We start from the raw sequence: 22,614 nt of genomic DNA, 5'->3' as shown, positions 1-22,614 counted from the left end.
TTCCAATGTGCAGCTTTTGCAATCGTCTTAATGAATGTAATCCAGTAATAAAATTAAATACAGGGTTGGTTAGATTGGATGTATGTATTTGTTTACCCACCATTTATGTGCACATGCAGTCAGATAAAAAAGTCAGTCACTACTCATTCAAACCAATGTGCACAGTTGAGTTTGCATTGGAATTTAATAAGTATCATTATAAAACGTTTGTAGATGAGGCTTCTGCCTAAAGCAGTTCTCACCAAACGATTGCATTAATTTGTGGTAATGTTAACGGACAGAAGGTACACAGCAAAATGCGTTAAATATCCAGTGTTGGTGAGTTAAATTCAAACAACTTTAAGTGTTTATTTAAAAATAAATTATTAACAGTAGGTTTTTCCCCAGATTTTTTTCCCAAATACTTCGGTGAATCTTGTTCTGTGCATGTTTGAATCTTGTGTCCTTGTGTCAGTTATTCTGTGGATTTTGTTGTGCTTGTGTAACTAATGCTGTGCCTGTGTGGATCTTGTCTTGTGCATTTATGAATCACATATATGTATTTGTGGAAATTGAGACTGATCTACCTCCATATCCATCTCTCTGCAGTTTCTGTCTCCTCACATGCATATCAATGCAATAAGAGCTTCTGCTATGTCCTTTTAATTTGCCAATCATCACACAACCTCTGAGGTGACCAATGAAAGACATGCCTAAAATTTCCCCCTTCTTGTTCTCCGTTTTGCCCCTGCCCTACATGTGTCACATATCCATGTCTGCTTGTCAAGGCTTTTGGTCTTATTCCAGACATTACTTTGGCCTTGAAAAGTTCCTTCAGCTGCTTCCACATGTAAACAAATCTCTTGTTTGCATGGATACTCATCATAATAGATGTTGAAAAATGGCATATGGGTCAGGAAACATCAGTCTGGTGAAGTTGATGCTACTTCACTGGATCAAGTTTACTTTTGCTTCTCCAAACCTTTAGATGAATCAATCAAATCTGAGGAGCTCAATTGTTTCATAACTTAAAAAAAAAGGGATCATAAAAGCAACAAATGATTAGATGCAACCGAATTAGACAAAGCTACAAAAGTTTGTCTATTTTAATGACAGTTGTTGGTTTGTGCAGTTATATCCTAACATCTGTTTGGGTGTTTTTGCCAGCAGACTGTCGGAAAGACCCGTCAATCTGCTGCCCATTAGCTGCCAGAATGACCTCATTATGACACGCCCTTACAAACAGACATACTTTCTCAAGATAAACTGTAAGCAGGTGTCTGATTTCACTTTGTGCTCAGCCAACTGTTGCAGTATAGATAAGTGTACAGTAATTATCCCATCAGGGGAAATTATCTTTGCATATCAGATTACTGTGTTAACGTTTTAGATTAGAACGTTTACCAAATTATAGTTTTAAATATTCAAATATCAGGAAGATGAACAAGTCGGCTTGTGATCTTTGATGTATAAATAATCTGGTTGTCCAGGTGGCCTTTTGTTAGTTTATCTTTTTCACCACTTCCCGCAGATAAAAACCGATCAGATAATGTTTTTAAATGTCCAGAAGAGATGCTATCACCTGCATAAACATAACACCTGATGTTAAACAGTTTTTTTTTTTTTTTTTTTTATCAGAGTATGAATTTTGATATTAAATGAAGGATCCTGATGGCACCAAATAGTGTTTTAAGTAGTGTTGGTTGGCTTTTTTTCTGCACACCTGGATGATCCTCCAGCTCTTCTTTTTGTAAAGTGGAGACCAAAATAAATGCAACAACTTGTCTGCTCCTGCCTGTCTGCAGTTGTCTTAATACCCCTCACACCACAAACCACTCTTAGGGAATAAAACACACTCTTAACGCCTCGTTCTCTGTATCCATATAAACAGTCTGTAAAGCCTGCATGAGGAAATTCTCCAGCAAGTTTTAAAAACAACATTGCATTACTTGCCTTGAAATAATGCCTACATGGAGGATTCGTTAAAAGTTAAAGAAGGCAAAACCTGTAACAACCACTTTGAAAAATGTGAGTAATTATGGGACGTTTTTTTCTAAATCCTTGCGTAGATTTTTCCTGTTTTTTTCAGAAGTGGGCATTACTGTGCTCTGGTAACAACAGGTTTGGAGTAGTTCTAACAGGAATGGTCTTGAAGACTTTTCTGCTGCCTCTATACGTACAAGTAATGTAGTAAACAATATTTATCAAGTCATTGGTAATAAAGTATTTATTGGGCTCCACTACATAACATAAATACCAATGCCAAAGCAAGAAAAACAGTAACTTTCTACATTTCATCAATATTGAATGTTCTACATTAGAACTATGATCACATTAGCTGACTCACCAAAGATGGGTGGCACAATATCTGTTTCTTTGGAGCACACCGGTTTCTGCGTGACGGCTTTAATGTGCTGCACCAATATGAGATTATTTCCAAGAAGATTCCCAGTCATCCATGTCATAGTCATTCTAAAAAAGTTAAAAACAATCCACTGGACTTTGTTTCCAATGTTTAAGGCATTTCGCTTCTCATCCAGGGAGCCTTTTCAATTCAAAATTTACGAATAAGCATTTAGCCCCAGATTGGACCAAAAGGATGCCTTGTTTTGGCTTAGAAAGAATGCAAATTAAACCAAAGGACTTTTTTTTCTTTTTGTGTGTGTAAATATTTGATAAAAAACGTAGACGTTTAACAGGAAGGTTACTCTAAGTAAATTTAAGTGCAATTAGAGGGGCAGGGGGTATGAAAAATAAGATTTACTTCTTCATACCCCTTTTCAGACAATCAATCATTCATTCATTCATTCATTCATTCATTCATTCATTCATTCATTCATTCATTCATTCATTCATTCATTTATAAAGACTTATCTGATTAGACATAGACATCTATCATCTTCAAGGACCTCATGTCTTGCTCCTGTTTATTTCCATAACTGTAGATGTGGAGTTTAAAAAGGTGTTTTCCTATAACTTGTTGATTATTTGGTTCATATCTGTGATGCTGCAAAAACCAATACAGGCTGTTTTCCATTGTAAATGTCACTGAATTTTGGAAATGCTTTGGTTATTAAAATGAAATGTATGGCGTTATCAATAGACTACTTAAGGATGCTTTTTTTTAAACATATTGGCATAAGGATTTTCAGCAGATTAAAATTCTAGAGTTAAACAAACATTTTTTTACAAATGTTCACCTTTTGTTTTTCTCTGATCTGACATCTAACTTCATAGCTATCATACAAAATGTATTTCAGTTCTTTAAATGCAGTAAATTGAAGCTACAAATATTAAGACCGTACTCCTCACAGTAAATAGTCACATTTCTTAGACACAAGCGTTTCTTTGAAATGCATGAATGTAAATTGTTGTAAAACTTTAAAGCAAGTGTACAGTAATGGAAGGGGATTTAGAATAGGTGCTTGTTCTTCACCCTGCCTGTTTTAATCCTCTAATTAACAAGCTGAGTAATGAGTTGATGAAGTGACTGATTAGTTGACCTCTGGCCCTCAAACCCTGACCTCTGCACCTTACCCACTAGGCTTTGCCGATTGATGGGGAACATCTTTAGTGTACTGTGTGCATGGTACGAAGGTTCACTAATAATCAGCCAACGAAACAATAACAAAGATAAATGCAATAAAATGAGAGATGTGTTTGCTACCTTATTAGAAGTTTATTGAAGGAATCTAAGAGGTAGTCCAGTATGTAGCAAACAAATCCGATCATTCATATCTGATAAAAGGAAAGGCCTGTTGGTGTTGCCTTAGAGCAGCCCCTAGGGGGTGTTTTAGCCACATACAGATAAAACAGGTATCACTTCTCTATAAAAAGTTTCTAGCTATTGTGGTGAAGGCAAAAAAAGAAGTGCAGCTACTCAAGATAAGCTATGGCTTTGACTTAGCCTTCCTCATAGAGTTGGGGCATTACCCCTGCTGGCAGCACATTGAGTACGGTAAGCAGAATGAAAATTCCATTAATAACAGACGTTTTAAAGAGATTTTGTTATTTTATTTGTATTTCCTGTCCATTTTTCCCATTTAATCTTCCGGCATGTCTCTTTCATGTTTTCTAGCAAACTTGGTGGTCCTCTATTCCATCTCTACATTCGGACTCGCTCTTGTTTCTGTTTCCTGTGTTTCTCCATTTCTCACTCATTCAGGCTCATTCACGTACTTGTCCACTCTCACCCATTCCCTCCCCCCATCATTGATGTATGTGCCCCTGTCCCCTGCATGGCTTTGTGCTGCTGCCACAATGCCAGGGGCCAGGCGGTGAGGTCACTCACCACAGGAGAGCTGCAGGCCTCAGTGAACCTCCACCATCCCCACCATCGTCCAGCACACAGACGGATAACAAGCCAGCAGTTTTTACCTCCCCCAGATTGTCCCGTCTTTGCTTCAGTCTAGACAACTTCACCTTAACGCTCACACTAATCATTAGGTGTACATGCAAACATATCATTTGTAGGCAGGCTGTATTGGGCAAGCTGTATCTTTGTAAGCTATTGAACCCGTACCAGTGATTCTTGAGATAAGGGACAAAATGGATTCAAATTTTCTCCCAAAAAATTATTTCCCAGCTTATGTATTCAAATATGATAATGTTTTGTTAATGTAAACATGTTGGGGTACTAAATCCAACAAAGCCATACAGTGAATGCAGGTGACAGAAGTGATGGTGGTGGCGGAAAATACTGCACCCAAGATTAAAAGCTGAATTTAAAAAAATGCTGAGGAAATGTGTAAATAACCATACTTAATATAGATTTAAATCTAAATGGCAAGAACTATTTGAAATAAATTGTGAACCAATTAAAATCTTTCCAAATGATCTTAAAGGAAGGTGAAATCTTTAAAAATAATAATAAAACTGATCTCAAAATCCTACTGTCAAACTGTCAGATATTGTGTATATGCCCCTGATATTCAGTGGCCTTCCTGTGCTCTTCTGCTACATTCTCTTGACTTCTGTTTTTGCTTACAAAATCTTTTCTTACGCCTCTTATCTTTTTTCCCAAATCCTTCACTCTGACAAACTTACTGTAATCGGTTTACTGTTTTGTCATGGCTGGTTAAAACCAAACCACTGGACTTAGTTTCCCAAGTTTAAAAACAAAGTCCAGTGGTTTGTTTTTAACTTTTTTGGAAATCTCTCAAGAAAGAAACCATATCTTATTAACGTTAAAGGTCTAATAAAATGATTTATTTAAACCATAAATCTATACAACTTGATGTATATAAAACATGTATATAAGAAAAGACTTGATGCATGTGAAGTAATGTCATTTTGTTTAAATACATTAAAATCACTAAATTGCACACGTGAGATTTGTCAGCACCATTTACTCCATCAGTTGGAAAACCAGATGGTGTTAACAGATTACCATACTTCCTCCATTTATTTGATATTTTCCTGAAGGAGGCAATTCTGTAGATAATCAGTGCCTTAAAATATAATAATATACCAAAATTAAGCATTTTTTAAACTCAAAATTTAACTAAAATTTGCAAAATGATCAGTTATGGTATTGACAAAATATGCTTGTGATGTACAACTTTTTCGTAAAAAACAAGAAGAAAAAACAAAATGATAACGTAAGCTTACCAGCCCTCCTAGCTAAAGGAAGAAAAAAAGAAGAATTAATGTGGTCCTCATAGTTTCTGCTGCCCATCAATAATGCCTGATTTTTTTTTTTTTTTTTTTTACATTTTCTCATTGTCTGACAATGTTGGAAAAAACAAAACAAAAAACAAACTCAGGGCACAATTTCAAATGAGTTGGAAAAAATACCTAAAGATGATATTTTGTTGCATTTATTGATAATTATGAAATTACTTACTTTCCAGACACCGTCCACATATGACTTGAATTCCAAAATATTTATCAAACATGGAAGAATACATTGTTGTGCTGACAAAGTCCAGTTATTGTAGTTATTTCCAGAAGTTCTATTTTGTGTATATTTTATTCAAATTAAATAATTTATTCAGCAGACATTTTTCTGTCCCTCATTTCCAGAATCACTGGTACTCCTATATAAATATAGCTAATTTTTGACTAGATTCCATTTTATTGCTTACAGTCCACATAGCCTGATGCTGCCACTGCTATATTGTTAAGATAGGTTTAAAAAAAACTGCTTTAGATATCTACCACACATGCAATGTACATATAGATTTAAAATATCGTCACATTGTCTGCAAGACATTAAAAAATTGGATGGCACAAAGTTGTATTATTTGGAATATTTTGATGCTCAAGATATTGCCTTGCTTGGTCCTCTATCCCCTTATGTTCGTGCATTTGTGAGGAATCTTGGTGTCATGTTGGACTGCTCTTTTAAACTAGACAAGCAAATCAGCTCAGTCGTCCAAACTAGCTTTTTCCAGTTGCCTCTCTTAAGCAAATAAAATCTTACGTTCCCTCAAATCATCATCATTAGCACTCGTTTAGATTATTGTAATGCCTTATACTGTGGTTTGGACCAAGCCTCCATTAATAGGCTGCAAATGGTCCAGAACGCAGCGGCCGGCTTGCTGACCGGCACCAGACGACAGGAGCACATTACACCTGTGCTTGTCCGTCTCTACTGGCTCCCTGTCTGCCACTGAATCCACTTCAAGATCCTTTTGATTGTTTTTAAATGCTTAAATGGCATGGCAGCTTTATATCTGTCTGAGCTCCTGTCTGTCCATGCCCCATCCAGAGGACTTTGCTCAGCTGAACTGCTCCTCCAGAGGAGACTGAGCTTGTACCACTGCCGCCCTTGGCTGTGGAACGGTCTTCCCCTCAGCATCCGATGACCATGACTCTTAGATGTTTTAAATCATCCCTTAAAACCCACTGGTTTGCACAGGCTTTTATTTAAATAAAAGCGTTCCTCATGCAGTTTCTTTGTTCTTGACATTGTAATTCATTATGCCTGATTTGTATTTTATGCATCGCATTTATATGTTTGTTGTGAAGCATTTAGGCAGGAGTGGTGTTGTTGTAAATGTACTAAAGAAATAATTTTAGTCTTATCTGAAAAGAGCACCCTTTTCCACATATTTGCAGTGACTTCTACATGGCCAATACAAGCAAATCACACTTTCAGTGGATTTCTTTCAACAGTGAATTTATTTCCTGGTACCTTTTCAGTTTTGTAGAATACAAAGCTACTGGGTTCCGCATAAACAGATTCTACTACCTAAACTGTTGATCTTTGCAGCTCTGCCAGGCTCTGTGCTTCACTGCTAAATGTCCAACTTGTTGGAAAGCTCAGTTTAGGTGCATTACCATGCCTTGGTAGGTTTACAGTTGTGCCATACTGTTTCCATTTTTAGATGATGGATTGAACAGTGTTCCCCTCTGTAAGCAGTTCAAAGCCTGGTATATTGTTTAACATTTTTCTGCTGTAAAATTTGCCATAAGGTCCTCCCTTACTTTTCTACTTGTATCTTCTGGTCTTGATGATGCAGTTTGTTCTCTAATAGCTATGTTAACTAATTTCATTGGTTGCAACAGCTTTTAACATAACAGGGAAATAAACATAATTTTAAAAGAAAGGACTTTTTAAATTTTTTTTATTAACTTTCTTTCAAATGAGCATTGCTGTTTGTTAGTTGATTAGTTTTAATGTGGAAAAAAAGAATACTGTATGCAAAAAACAGTATTCTAGAGGATAATTTGTAAAGACGGTGTTCTTAGAGGCACCTGATTGTACACTTGTACAATAGGCAGGAATGACTCATTCTTGCTCTGATCACCTTTTATCTCCTGTGTATGAATAAAGTGAGTTAATTTGATCCTGTTTTGCATTTCTGTGAGGACTTTTTGCTCTTCTGTATCTTTTATAGCTCAATCAGGCCTGAAGTACAAGTCACACACTGACCACCATGCATTAGCCAGGGATGGAGCCGCCTTGTGCCTGACAGAACTGTCAGGGCTGCCCCATGGCCTCCTATTGTATACATAACGTCTGCTTTGTCTATGCTACTGCGATAGGTTCCAGTTCACAGGCACAGACAACAGTAATGTTAAAGTGTGTTAGCCCTCCCATGACTTGCTCATTGGTTTAATGGTGTCACTCTGTTTGGGTTTCATTTAGGTTGGAAGTGCTTTCAGGGCATTTTCATGCATGAGGACTTTCAGAAAGGTCCATCTCATGAAGCTTGTGTTTCAGATTGGTTGCACATCATTATATTGTCAGGATTTCCTCCAAAATAACTTGTTAGCTTCAAAAAATAAAGTGCTGAAGGAGCTTGCTGAGGTATGAATAATTTTAATGAGTATAAATGTTATACTTCCAGCTGTTCCAGATTATTTATCAAGGCGTGAGGGAAGAAGAAATTAATGAATCACTTTTGCAGTAGTGCTTCACTATCATGCATTACGTCCTTTTCTTTACTGATTTAATTAAATGTAAAGGAGTAAAATACGGGTCTGTAGCATGTTGTGGTGTGATATATTGTTTTTTCTAGGGTTTGCTACGGCGAAACCATAGAAAAAAACAGTTAAAATCCGTTTGCTCTTTAAAGATTTTTCCTGTTTTTTTTTTTATGAAATGCCATTAAACTAACTTCAATAGTAGACAAAGTAAAGACGTAAAGGCTGATTTCATTTATTAAATGAAAAACTATCTGGGTCAACCCACCCCTTCTTTTTAAGTATTTATAATTTATATTATATTAATATTTTATTTATAATAAATCAGTGATTCTTGAAAACAGGACTGACATCACAGGTAGTACCGCCTCTGCTGGCTTTTTTCCAAACAGTCTGTAACAACCAAGATAGAGTGGTTCCTAGGATCTGGAAGTAATCTACAGCAGACCATTCTGATCACAATGGAAAAGCCAATCGGCATCTTGTTTAATGTGAGAAAAAAGAGAATGATAAAACAGAAAAGCTTGCATAACCTTTGCAGAAAACTATTCAATGATTCTCAAGGCTTGTGGTAAAGAACTCTGGGGATGGATATAGCAAAAACTTTAAAATCCACAATGAAACTTTTTAAGAGAAAGAAAATCCTCCTGACAATCAAATATGGTGTGAGTAGAGTGATGGTCTGGGACTGCCTTACTGCTTTAGGGCCTGTACTACTTGTTATAGTTGATGAAACCGGCTTTCTGCTTTCTACCACAAAAGCTTGAAAGAGAAATTCAGTCTAACCCTCAGCCTTTTCCCTCAAGACCAACCAGTCTTTGGCTAAGCAGCAGGAATCACTCCAGTAACTCCAGCCATGAACTGTTCAAGTAATCAGAATGAATGTTTTAGAGAGGTCCTATCAAAGTTCACCTTCCAGGCGAACGATTACCCTAAACAAATCATCAGAGTTACATTGGAATGGGTTAGATCAGGCGTCCTACACTCCAGTCCTCTAGTGCTACTGTCACTGGTATCTAAAAAAAAGTCCATCAGGTGTAATTACTTTTGCATAGCAGTTCAGCAGTGGATACTTCTGTTTGATTTCCCTTTCTGTGTTTCCGTCCTTAGTTTCAACAGGTATGTGTGTAATGTCCCATGCTGTGTAAACACCTCCCGGGTCTAAACCCCCACAAAGGACAATTTACATCCTGATCTGCTCCTTCAATGCTTATCTTGTTGTAGTTCTTGTCCTTGGTGAGCTGAGAATGACAGGTTGGAGAAGGAAAGAGAAGGGGGGGAAAAAGTGCCCTCGGGATGGCGGCACTCCTTGTGATGTTCAGGAACATGTCAGGAAATGTGTCGGTGTACATAAAGCCAAGAGAAAATTAGGAGGTAAAGTTCTTGGTGCATACCGTAAGACTTAATAGATTTGATCTAAACTCAACATATTTATGTGCATTGTGTCTATATCTTCATAAAGGGTGAGAGGGAGAGGTTTACTCTGTTTTACCTGATTGCAGTGACACGTCTGCAGCAGACACATCAGAGAGGCAGAGGCTTAGTCCTGTCAGCGCCTGATTCAACCTGACCTTTTTTTTTTGTCTCTAAGTGGAGGAAGAGCTCACTTTTTCCTGCCCTGGGGCAAACAACAACAACAGAGAGTGTGGCATTAGGAAAGTGTGAAAACCCCTGATAGCTGAAAATGGGATCTGGACTGACAGCATGAGGAGAATGATTCGAAATATGAGTAGAAGAAAAAAAGAAGTTCTATTGAAGTTAAGCAACAGCACAGCAGCCTTAGTGGTAAAGAGGGAAAAAAGAGAAGGAGAGGAAACCACAGCAGAGGCAGCAGGACGGGGCCTGCTTGTTATGTTTTTAATGTTTTTAGGCTGACATCATGGCTTCACCAGCAGGCGGTGTGTGTTGGCTCACAGGTGGGGATGTAAAGCAGTCTGCAAAACTGCATCAAAAAGAGAGAATAATCTCAACTTATGTCATAACGGCCACCAAATTGAAAATATTTAACCAAATGTGCCATCTGGTTCTTTGCTGGTAATTGTTTAGCAAAACCTCTCTGAGTCACTTCTGCCATTATTAAATGTGCTTTTCATCATTTAGGAACTGGTAAAGGCAACCATAAGCGATAAGACCTAATTATGTGCCTCCCTGAAGTTGTTATTGGTTGCCTAGCATGTTCCAATCTGCTTAGTCTGGTATTTTATCTAAAGACTCCTGATTTAGCCTTGGCTTAGAGGTTCCAAGAAAGCTACTGTTTCAGTTAGTCCACAAATCTACAAGCTGTTCCTTCTAAAAGAGTGAAGGTGTTGGTCCAAAGACAATGAAATGAATTTTTTCAAGGCAAGGTGGGGTTATTTATATAGAACATTTCACTAACAAGACTGCTGACATTGTGGTACACAAAAGGGACAAGTGGGGAAAAAAGCACAGTGAGGAAAGTACAATGCTTTCACAAAATAGAGACAGGTAAACAAAAGCTGGACTACAAGCCTCTGTCTAATAATTAACACTAAAAGACAACTCTACATAAGTACGTTGTTTAAGATTGATTTAAAGCAACTAAAGGTTCCAGCACCTATACATTTTTTTCTAGGAGAAAATTGAATGCTGTTTCTCCATGTTTGGCTTTGGTTCTGGATATGCAGAGTAGACTTAAGCCATGAGACCTGAGTATTATGAAGATATAATTCCAAAGGTTTTGCCATGGGTAATTTATTTCGGGCTACTCTGAACAAATGTGGGAAAAAAAATGGATGAAAGAACATCTTTATTTACTACATGCTTTTCTAACTGTGATGTTTTTTCTTTCTTCTGTCGTTTCTAATTGTTTCCTTGTCTTTCAATTTTGGCTTCCACCACTTACTTACTTACTATTTTTTTCACTTTAAAGGTGAATGTTTCAATTTTTAACTAAATCAGTGAAAGCTGTAATATCGTTATGCATTTTATTTGAGAAAGAACAGCAAATAACAGAAGTAGAAAAGTTGTACTCCGCCTATGAAAACCTCATTCACTGAAAAATAATAATGCCCCTGCGTTGTAGATTCTGAAAGGCCTTGCATCAAAAACATACTGTACAAAATCAGTGCAATGAGTGCAATGCAATACCTCGGCTCCAGAGTGTCGACGTTCCCGCCCCCTCCACAGACACTCCGCTGCTCCTCTCCCAAATTGTAGCTGACCGCAGACAGGAGGCCGGTTTGTTTTGTTTTTATGACCGAAATTGCGTAAAACAACTCGTGAAGTTTAACCCGCTAGAAGAGCGAGGTGCGCGAGAACGCTGGGACCCTTTTTACATCTGGATCCCCGCTATTTTTCACCGTCATGTCCCTCCGTTGTCAGACAAACTCACCCCCACTTCCTCTCCGCCTCGGTCGTATCTAGACCCACAGTGTGTAGCACGGCCCACGCTTCAATATTTGGCATAAATCAAAAATGTCTTTGTCAAGCTTACTGCGAAATACTGCTGCAGGAGTATAACCAGGAAGCGAGGTAGGAGGGCAAAATAGGTTTAGCGCCACCGCAGCACGGGAGGGAGAATTACGCCCAGGAGCAAATGGATAAAAATAGACCGGAGGGGAAAAAAAACATGAATCGATACTTTTGCTGATGTGTCGGTGCATTGGATTGTCGGCTGTTGGATCGATACAAAACAATTATTATTTACACCTCTAATCATAACCCACATCATAATTCACATCCTGCTCTTCATATGTCCTTGACCTGCCATAATGTGATGTGCTTTGTTTCCAAATTCTATTAGCTAAGTGATCGACTGTCTTTATTTCTACATCAGCAATTTCAATTAGAGACCTTATGGATTTGCATGAATTGTAACCATGGTAGTTTGATATGTATAGCAGTTTCCTTCCTCCTAAGTCCAGCAGAATCATATTGAATCCCAATAGTGCCATCCTATTATTAGCATCCATTATTACATATTACATATGGATGTATATTACATCCATATGTAATATGGATATAATATAATATATCCATTATTAGCTTCCTACCTGACTTTCTTCTTTTCTTTAAGGTGGTCTGGTCATTGCAGTGCCTGTCATCAGGTTTAAGGAGGTGTTTAAAGGTCACACAGTTCAAATGGGTGAATAAACTGGCCCTCAGGTTATTTGGCTTCGCAGCACACGTCTCTTTAGGACAACAGGATGCATCCAGATTTACACCCCTCATAAACAACCAGAGACAGGTGTGTGGTTCGTTCTGCCCTTTGGTATTTTTAGAAACAATCTCTGAATAATACTCAGATTTCTGGTCTTATAAGAGACAGAAAAATGTCAGTTTGTTTTTATGTTTGGTCTTATTGTGGATTTTAGAAATCCTGTTGTGTTTAACCCAAAACCAAAGTTTCGCTAAAGGATTGCAATATTTATTTCTATGGCTTTGAGGATGAAATACACTAAAAATTAAGTATTTTTTAAAGGGATGTCCTTGTGAAGACCTGTATATACTTATGTCCCAAAAATCCAATGAATAGTCATAATTAGAATGTTAATTTTTCCACTTTGCAGCTTTTATATGACCAATTGTAACAGTTGTTTAGAGTTGGTCCCATTTAAAAACTGGCATAGATTATTTTTTAGAAATGATGGTAGAACAAGTTACATTTTTGAACAATATGTAACTGTCTATACCTTAACCTTAACCCTTGTCCACAAATACTGGGACAAATATCGCAGGCATTTAGAGCATTCATTCATAAAGCAGGCTCCTATTTATAGGTTTGCTCTTCTTTGCCCACCCAACTTGTTATACTTTATTCTGTTATGGTGAAAAAAACCCCTCAGATTTTAAAGTAACAGCAAAAAAGAGGATTAGAGAAACATGCAAAGACACAACAACATGTATTGTTGTGTAAACAAAAATATTTAGAATATCTACCTGCTAAGACCCAGATCTAAAGGCTTCGGCTAAACATAGCCTTTCGGCACTTTATTGTGCAGAATTGCTTAGACCTAAGTGATGTAAAAGGGGCTCAATATCTTGATCTGGTCAAACTGGTAAACTTAACAGTCTGCATAATTTGCCCATGATATTAAGGATTCTGTGATGTCCTAACTTTGCGTAACTATTGAAACCATTAGCTATCCTCATCTTTAAAAAAAAAAAAAAGATGCATAAAAAATGTACTGACTGAAATGTTTTGGTCCTGAACATAATTTAACTGTATTTTAGTGCAAAATGTCTGACATGGCTACTTAGGACAATGTCAAGTCCAAACCAACGATAGTCAGAATTTATTTAACTATAAACAGTTTTAGCTGTTTGACTTTCTATAGTCCTAGGCTGTCCTCAGAAGTGCCAGTATAAATAATTGGTCGGAAAATTAGTCCCAAGGTTGTAAAGAAGCATGTGCCGCAACCTTTTATGTCATTAATATTCTCCCTGAATGCATCAACACTTTATAATTATTCCTCTCTTTTACTCATCTCTCCCTTCTTTTAGTGTCTGACTGCTTTGTTAAATCTCTGCCTATCTGTCTGCTTGTGAGGACAGGGCTGCATGTGCTCACTTGAAATGTTATGTAATATAAAATGCAATTTGAAAGCAAAAAAAATTGCACCTACACATAAACTTGGCTGAGGGAGGTGAGTTAGTTGTTCCAGGTGAGTGGCTTTGACTTATTGAACACAAACTTCTACTCTGGGCATTGAACCGCAGCTCTTGGTCGCCCCTCATAAAGCTGTTTTCTGTGTGACCTCCACCCATCAGTGGAAGGCTAATTTATGTTTGCGTGCTCATATTTGTGAATTAACTTCAGCCTTTGAATTATGCTGACTAATGACAGCGACTGCCAAACAAAAAATCAGCATGGCTTTATGTGGTATTCATAGTAAGCTGCCGCTGCCGTTGTTGAGAATGTGAGGAAAGCTCTTTATTCTGGATAAACTGCACTAAGTAGGGTCTGTCTTACATTCCTTGCTTTGTGAAGTGCTGGGAAGAATCCCTACAGGAATTTCAAAAACATCAAAACCTCAACAAGTTGTGTAGAAATGTCAGCTCTAAACAAAGCAAGCATTTTTTTCTTACTTTTTCCTCATCTGTATATTATCAATTTTTTTTTGTTCTCTGATAGAACATCCTAAATCTCAATCTACAACCTTTTGCTTGAAATTGTTTAGGCTGGGAAAACAAAGGCGATTGTTCCGAGTCAGCAGAACCAACACAATGAATTAGAATCAACAGTGGCGGTGAAAATTACTCCTTCAGGCCCTTGTGGCATAAACAGTCCGCTCGCCAAACCAGTGGCATGACACTGCCAAGCTGAGACATGGCCTGAATAATAGGGAAGTTCCCAATACGGGGTGAAGCTGTTGATTGTTCTGCTTATTACAAAACCTCTTCTACCCAGACGGGCTGATGAAGCCGGATTATTGCTGCAGTCAACATTCTGCGGGCCATTAAGAAACCCAAAGAAGAGGCGGCACGCGGCAGCGTCAAAGAGCCTTCTGGGTGTTAAGGGAGTAATGGCAACGCCGAGTGTTGACGCAGTAATGTAAAAGATAAGATGTTTGCTGCCGAACAAATAAACAGCTGTGCTGGCAGAGAGATTAGAGGGGGAGGTGAATGAGAGAGGCCGGCTGTCACAGCCAACCTGGAACAACAACAAGCAGTCCAGCCACAACAAGCAGGCCTGATTGGGCTTCATTAATGACTGAGATGCCCCGAGGTAAACACTGTTCTATGGGTCTTGCAGAACAATAAATAAGCTGTTATGGAGGGAGCAAGTAAGATTTTTTCTTTGCCCCTTTAACAGTACATACTAAGATACACAAATTCACTGTAGTGTGGTAGTTACATTATAATATCCACATGTATCGTTTTTAAAATCAACTAAATATTAATGTCTCCCTGTGTACATTATATATTTGCATTTAGGGATATGAAGGCTGTGTTCGAACCTCTGCCCTAACCCCTAGATCCCTCAATCACTTTATAGAGCGGGGATTATATAGTAGACTTTATAGTGAACTCATTTAACTAACTGTTCGAACAGATGATCACTACTTTTTGCTCCCCGTTGATCCTGTGAATCTGCCTTCCCTGCACGTTGCCTGCGGCATCTTTGTTATTAGATAGGATAGTGACAATCTATGGCGACAACGGGCTGCTGTGACAACATATCCGATAATGCTTTGCAAGGATATTCCGGGATATATCTGCTCGTCTAGTGACCATGGATGATCAATACTCTTCAAGATGCATTGTGGGAAATTTCAAGTCCACTACTTTTTTATCCACTGGACTGGTGAAGATTCTCGGTCATCCAGGACGTAGTCATTCCAAAAAAGTTAAGACAATCCACAGGACTTTGTTTCAACATTTGAAGACATTTCGCTTGCCATTCAGGAAGCTTTTTCAATTAAAATTGTAAAAAATACCATTGAGTTTGAGACTTTATAGATATGTTATGTTCCCCTGTATTGAGTGGGGGTTGCAATAATAGCTCTCATCAACCCCCTACAGGGGAACAGAACATCCCGCCTGTCCAGACCAGCAATTCCCCCTAATGACCCCACTTTCAGAGAAATAGACAGGTATCGGGTTTTGTAGGCTAACAAAGAACCCAAACGACCCCCATTCCTAGGTGGCAGACCCATTGGTCCGGTTCATTTTGCATGTTTTCTAAGCCAAAACAAGGCTTTCTTTTTGGTCTACTCTATAAAGCCTCAAACTCAACGTTCAAAAACGTATTTAAAATGGGATAACCACTGTATAGTGCCCTATATAGTGATTAGGGCGGGCATTTGGACACTAAGTTTATTTTGAGCATCAGGGTTCTGTCTGTCATCAGCCCCTTCAATAAAATAGTTTGTCCCTCCATCCAAGGAACCCTGGTGCTATCTCACAATGAAAGAAGCTTTGGATTGGGATGAATTTCCCAGCACCACCACCATCATGACAATTCCTTCTTAGGTGTCTCTGCCTCACCATCATACTATCTGTCTTTGTCAGAATTGCACAGCCATTGTCGGTGGAGTTACTCTGTCTTTTCATAAGGTCAGGCAGGGGCAACAGGTAGCGGAAAGGACAAGATTAATCACTTCATGTAGGACACACAGAGAGGGGGCATTAGGTAGAAGGGTGGGAGTAAAATGTGGGGCCAGATGAATCAAAGGAGAAACGGGGAAATCCAGAGGGTATAGGAAGGAAGAAAAGTGACTGAGAAGGGAGCGATGGGCAGAGACGAGGGGAAGTAATTACCATCATGATTATCTTTGTTCTGCTCACTGATGCATTCACTGAATGGATGCAGATAGATGGGGAATAGAAAGAAAGAGGTGGTCAAGTGTAATTACTTAAACACAGGTTTGGTTTTTCTTTGATCATTTGGACACCCACTCACAAGAATCCACCTCGGTTTTGTGTTGAAATAAAAAACCCTTCTCTGGCCCCTACAGTATGTTACCCGCTCTATCCAGAACTTTTTTACTTCTTTATAACTATGTTAAAACCCTCACTTATGTATATAAAAAAAACTTTTAATACAGCATCACTTTATCTCACCATGAAACCTGAAACTTATTTTCCAAAGCTTCCTACTCCAGCGGTCACCATGCGCAGGTGGTCACAGATGTGTGCAGAACTGAGGGCAGTCCTGCAGATGTTGCTCTGACTAACCACCATCAAAGCTTTTAGGCTCTCATGTCGCATCATCCTGCCATCCAGGATGTTTTGTTTAATCAGAAATAGATGTCTGTAAGTTTGTTGTTTTTGTCCAAATGTGTAATAATGGTGTGCTGACATGCAAAGGAACACGTATGGGTGCAGCTTCTTCACATCATTACATGTATGAGGGTTTTGCATCTTTTGTATTTAGGGCTTGCACACTTCAAAGCGTGAGCGTGACTTTCTGGACATGTGTGAGTGTTTCCTGAAGTGTGTGCATGTGTGTGAGTCAGTGGCCAGCTGCAGTGCATTGGGCTTACCTGTGGGTGTATTTGGCTGAAATCCACTTTCTTAAGTCTGCTTTCTATTCTGTGTCACATAAATAAATACCAGCATGGTTCGTTCTCGTCCAAACCACTCACTAACATCCTTAGATCTCCCTGAAACATCTGTTGACATATAGTTTTTTTTTTTCTCTTCCAATTTTTTATGTGTATCTTGTGTTTCTTTTCACTGCAGAGCACTGCAGGTTAGGGAGCATGCTGTTATCCCTCACCCACACATTATTTTGTCCAAACCTGTGTGTTTTCTTAGGCTGGATGAACTCAGATTCAGACATACTGGCCTAAACATGCACATTCGATGGTGCACGCACACACATATAGAGACATAACTTAGAGCGGGCTCAGACTTGCTCCAAATTCACTCAATAGTTTTTCTAAGTCTTTGATATTCCTATAGTTAGTTGCTTGTCTATATTTTCTTCTATAAGACAAGCTGTATAAAACTGATTAGATAGAACAAAATAAACCCCTGGAGGCGGACAGACTCTCAGAGAGTAGGAAGAAAAGGATAACGTTTCTTGTCCCAACACATTCCAGAAGTGGAGCTTTAATCTTCTGAAGCTTCATGCATTTAAACTGCACCATTAACAGCAGTCTAACAGGCGCTCGTACCTGCTGGGCTGGAGCAGAAATCAGTTTCTTGGGTTCAGCTGTTATTTTGTTTGTTTTCCCAGTGTCTCTGAACAATGATGCTCTCAGAGATACAAGCTTTGATCACAGCCTGAAACAAAACAGTCTTAAATTGGCCCACGTACGGTACCTGTATGGTACAGAGATCTAGACTCTGTGGCGAAACGTTTGCTTGCCACTGATAGTATCCTCATATGACAACAATACCAACATATTTCATAACCTCCTATATAAATGGCAAAATCTTATTTGTAACTGTAACCTTTAAACTATTATTATCATTGATTGCATCGAGCTTTTAATTAAGAAATGTACAAGAATTTATGTTTGTCATCTTCCGCTTATCTGAGTTGGGGGGCAGCAGTCTCAGCAGAGATGCAGAGACTTCCCTTTTCTCAGACACTTCCTTCAGCTCCTCCTGGGGAAGCTCGAGACGTTCCAGGGGCAGTTGGGACAGTCCCTTTGGGGTGTCCTGAATCGTTCTCTGGGCCTCCTCCAATTACGATGTGTAGACCGCCCGGTTAATCAAGTGCTTGCCATTCTGACTCAGCTCCCTCTTCATCACAACTGACCGCTGCAGCGGCTGCAATGTCATTTTCCTCTAATTCATGAACAGAACCCTAAAATACTTGAACTGAGGCAGGAACTCTCCTCTCATCTAATGAGGACAAACCACCCTGAGCTGATCTCACTAGGCTGAGACCCCCCAACACATGCTGTAGGTCTTAACTGGAGGGAGCAGACAGAACTATGTAACGGCAAAAAGCAGAGATGAAATCTGCTGGTCCCCAAACCAGAACCCTTCTAGTCCTGTTCATAACTTTTTTAAACAGGACCGGTTACTTTGGGCTACCCTGCCAGAGTCCAAGGTGCACTAGGAACAGGTTCCACTTAATGTCAGCAATGTGGATCAGACACCTGCTTTGCTCGTATAGAGACTGGATGGCCGCTATTAAAGGACCTTCTACTCTGTATTCACAGAGTGCCTGTGGAGGTTTTTAACCACTTTGGTGATTATAGACTGGGTGATGAGCAATTATCCAGCCTTTCCTTTCACCAGGGAAGGTGTTGCTGCTGGGTTGATGAGCTCCTCAAAGCCTTCCTACCACCACTAACATCTTCAGTCCCGGTCAGCAACTTTACTTTACTCCCCCTGTAAAGGTCATTAACCAGGCAGTGCTTTCCTCTCTGTAGTGGCAGACAGTTTACCAGAATTGACAGAGAAATATTTTGGGTGAAATTCAGATACATGGTCTTTTGTTATATTTCGTCTTTTAACAGCACTTTATTTACTCACTTCACACATATAAACAATTGACATAAAACAACTGTCAGTTAAAAATCACTTTAAGGTAAAAACAAGTATCAGCTAAAAATCATTAAATGAAGAGCAACATAAAATTTCGTTAAAACCCCAAAACTTAATAAAATCCTCCATGTTCTGTGTGGCTCTGTGGAAGTGAAACTTCAGCCTTATTCCGGCTTTAATGTTGCACTTCCACATAACAATGGCTTCAAGGTGAGGTCCCTCCTGCAGTCTGTCTCTACGGGACAGGTAAATGGCCATCTTTGCTTCACTGTTTTTAAAAAGTAAAAGTCGGGCCTTTTGGCTTATTTCTTTTGTCTTGGGAAACCCCTCCTATAAAAAGAGCATTTGTAAAAATTGTCCCAAAAAGACTAAACACACTCATTAAAAGGTTAGAAATTGCCTTTAGTCTTGTGCATTCAATAAAAACTTGGAAAAAGTTTTCAGACAGACCGCAGAAAGGACACTTGTTTAAAGCAGCCTTATTAATAACGGATAAAAACGAGTTTGTGGTGATGGCGCCGTGTAAAATCCTCCTTTGGAGATCATCAGTTCGTTTTTGATCGGAGGCTTGTATAAAGTCCTCCCCTGGGATGCTTTTCATTGATTGACTTTTGTGCAGCTGCGGTAAAAGGCATTCTGGTCCAGATTCGATAACACCATTCTCTGCGAGTCCATACATATTGAATTCAGAATGTATTGAAAAAACATGTAAAAAAAAAAAAAAAAAGCACAATAGCTTTAATTTTCTTTTCTTTTTCTTTTTTCTTTTTTGCAGTGACATATTTGATGCCATGTTCCCAGTCACCCACATTGCAGGGGAAACGGTCATCCAGCAAGGTTAGTACAAACATGGTGCAATGTAAAGTAAAATATATTTTCATATCTGTTGTGCAAAAATAATTGCACCTCTGGAACCTTTTATGTTTTATTATACAGCAGCCAAATTCAACTGGCTTTTTCAGGTTATGGAATGAATAAAAAAGTCAGGGAAATTGTTTTGAAATTTTCAACAAAACTTAATTATTGTATACATTGGTATTTATCTACTTAGAGGGCTTCATATACCCCCTGTTGTCCTTAAATATAAGCTGACTGCATTCAGCCACAAAAAGACCATTTACAGAGATCAGTCTCGTGATTTGGGGAAAAACTTTTAGACACTTTTGTTTTACCTTTTTAGGTCAGGCTAAACATCTGTTGCAACAGATTATTTTAGGGACAGTATTGCTCCAGATGTAGAAGAAGAAAAAATGATAAGGAGAAAAGTTGGTCTCGTGATTTTTTGTTGCTTCTTTGGCGTTCAAATATATTTTTACAGCTGCACCTCATCAATACTCCACGTAGCCCTAAGAGTTATTCTACATCTATTTTCTCTTTGAATTAAACGTGCTGCTTTTCGTCACATTCTGTCTTCCTGCTTTTGGTGCACTGGGATGGGTACACATTTACACTGCAAGGAAACCACTAGAGGGTCTGGAGAAATCTTAACAGTGCCAGGGTGGTTGATAGATTCATAGCAGTGGAATCTACCCCAGAAAACGGACTCTTGCATGGTTAAAGTGCTACAAAGGTTTGGTGTGAAAGTGCTGAAGGGAACAAAAAAAAATATATATATTACATATCACATGGTTTGAAGGGGACCCTATTAAAGAAGAGGAATATACCAGAAAGGTTTGGGATAAAGTTGACTGCTTTAAGGCTGAGTTTGGTAATAAAACAAATATCCCAGACTTTCAACATCTCAGAAATCATAATAATTTAGAAATGGATTGATAACAGCATACCTGCAAACCTACCAAGACAGAAATTACTGGTACCTCTAATAATAGTAAATAACCAGAACAACAAAAAAGTAAAACAGAAAAAGACAAAGAATAGATAAAATAACAAAAAACATCCCAAACTAACACTCACATCTAAAGTATCCAAAAGTTTTTTAAGGTAGATGCATACAGATGAATACAAACACATGTACTGATGTAAGACGACTGAACAATCCACAAACGCAGCAGACAAGTAAGTGAGAGGGCATATTTGAAAATAGATCAAATAAAGTAAAGTAAATGAAGAGTTAGTACATGATAAGTTTTTGTAGGAGAGTGTAAAAGTTTACAGATCCTCCTGAGCTTTTTCATTTTATGATTACGAGTTAAGAGGCTGTTTATTTGTTATGTACTCAAATTTTTTTATACATATGTTCCAAAGTAGAGCTAGTGTTGAAAGAAAGTGCAAGCTGAAAACATGAAAGGACAGATACCATTAGAATATAAAATTTAACCTAATTCAACTAAACCAAAATGCTGAGACGAATGCCTTTGTGTTATAAGAAGAAGCTAATTATGGATTCGAAGATGGATGGTGCTAAATGCAGGAAAATTATAGAGGAAAGCATGTTAGAGGCTGGCAAAGACAAGAGTTGAGGTTGACCTTGCTGCAAGACAATGGTCTTAAACATACAGCCAGCATTACACTGGAACAGAACGAAACAAATTGTAGTAAGACTTGACAGTTGCTTTTTACAACCAGCCTTCATTCTGTTATATTCGGTAAGTGGGCAAATTGAATTTATGACATACCTTTAAGAGATAAAGATACACAAAAGCAACAAAAAAGTAGAGGCAAAAAAGTAAATAAAGACCAGTATAAAATATCTTTTGATGTATTTTCAAGAGAAAATGTGGAAAAAATCTGAAGTGACATAAAATTTCTATGATATTGTAGCAATTAGCTGTTATAAAACAATACACCCCCCACCCCCCAAAAAAAGAAAAATAAGAATTTCCCTTTTTAAATAACATAATGCTAATGGCCATAACAATGAGAAAAAAAGAGTGATGTTGAGCAGTTTGCTGAATCTACTGTATTTTGGTGCCAGCTCCTTTATATAATAATAAGTGACCTTGTCTCAACATGGACCTGAACCACTAAACCACTTTAATAGTAAGGAAGCTATTAAGACACCAATTTTACTGATTATCCGCAAAAGTTTTATCTCAAAGAATATATCTACTGCACCGCCACCGTTGGCCATGTTTATTTTATGCCGCCACTCCCTTTTCCTCTCATTGCCCTGCTCACACATTCCTCTGAACCTGCACCACTAGTTAGGTCTCCAATGCTTTGCAATCAAACCTCCATCCTAGTCATCCTTGGACTTGGAAGAAAAACAGACCAGGAGGACCAGACTGCTTTCCCCCCATTTTTCCTCTCATAAACTTCTAGCAAACTTAATCACATATTTTTAAAACCCTGAAAAGCACACATTCTTGAAAATCCCCCACTTTAGATAATGTTAACACCTGCACAAAATCACATGGAGCTGTGGAGCACGCTGATAAATATTCCCAAACA

At 38.4% G+C, this 22,614-nt stretch overlaps 1 protein-coding gene across 2 annotated transcripts in view; it reads left to right on the top strand.

Moving 5' to 3' along the window:
- The window catches only part of prkar1b (protein kinase, cAMP-dependent, regulatory subunit type I beta), an 88,535-nt gene that overhangs the window by 34,320 nt on the left and 31,601 nt on the right, over positions 1-22,614 (top strand). For both annotated transcript variants that reach the window (XM_015391223.1, XM_015391224.1), the window contains one exon: positions 20,039-20,100. In XM_015391223.1, coding sequence (XP_015246709.1) covers positions 20,039-20,100 — 62 coding nt within the window. The remainder of the gene's footprint in view (positions 1-20,038; positions 20,101-22,614) is intronic.

Source organism: Cyprinodon variegatus, unplaced genomic scaffold, assembly GCF_000732505.1.
Source record: "Cyprinodon variegatus isolate N-32 unplaced genomic scaffold, C_variegatus-1.0 Scaffold529, whole genome shotgun sequence".
Taxonomy (NCBI): Eukaryota; Metazoa; Chordata; class Actinopteri; order Cyprinodontiformes; family Cyprinodontidae; genus Cyprinodon; species Cyprinodon variegatus.
Note: the sequence above shows the minus strand (reverse complement) of the source record. Positions and strands in the feature narration are given on the sequence as shown.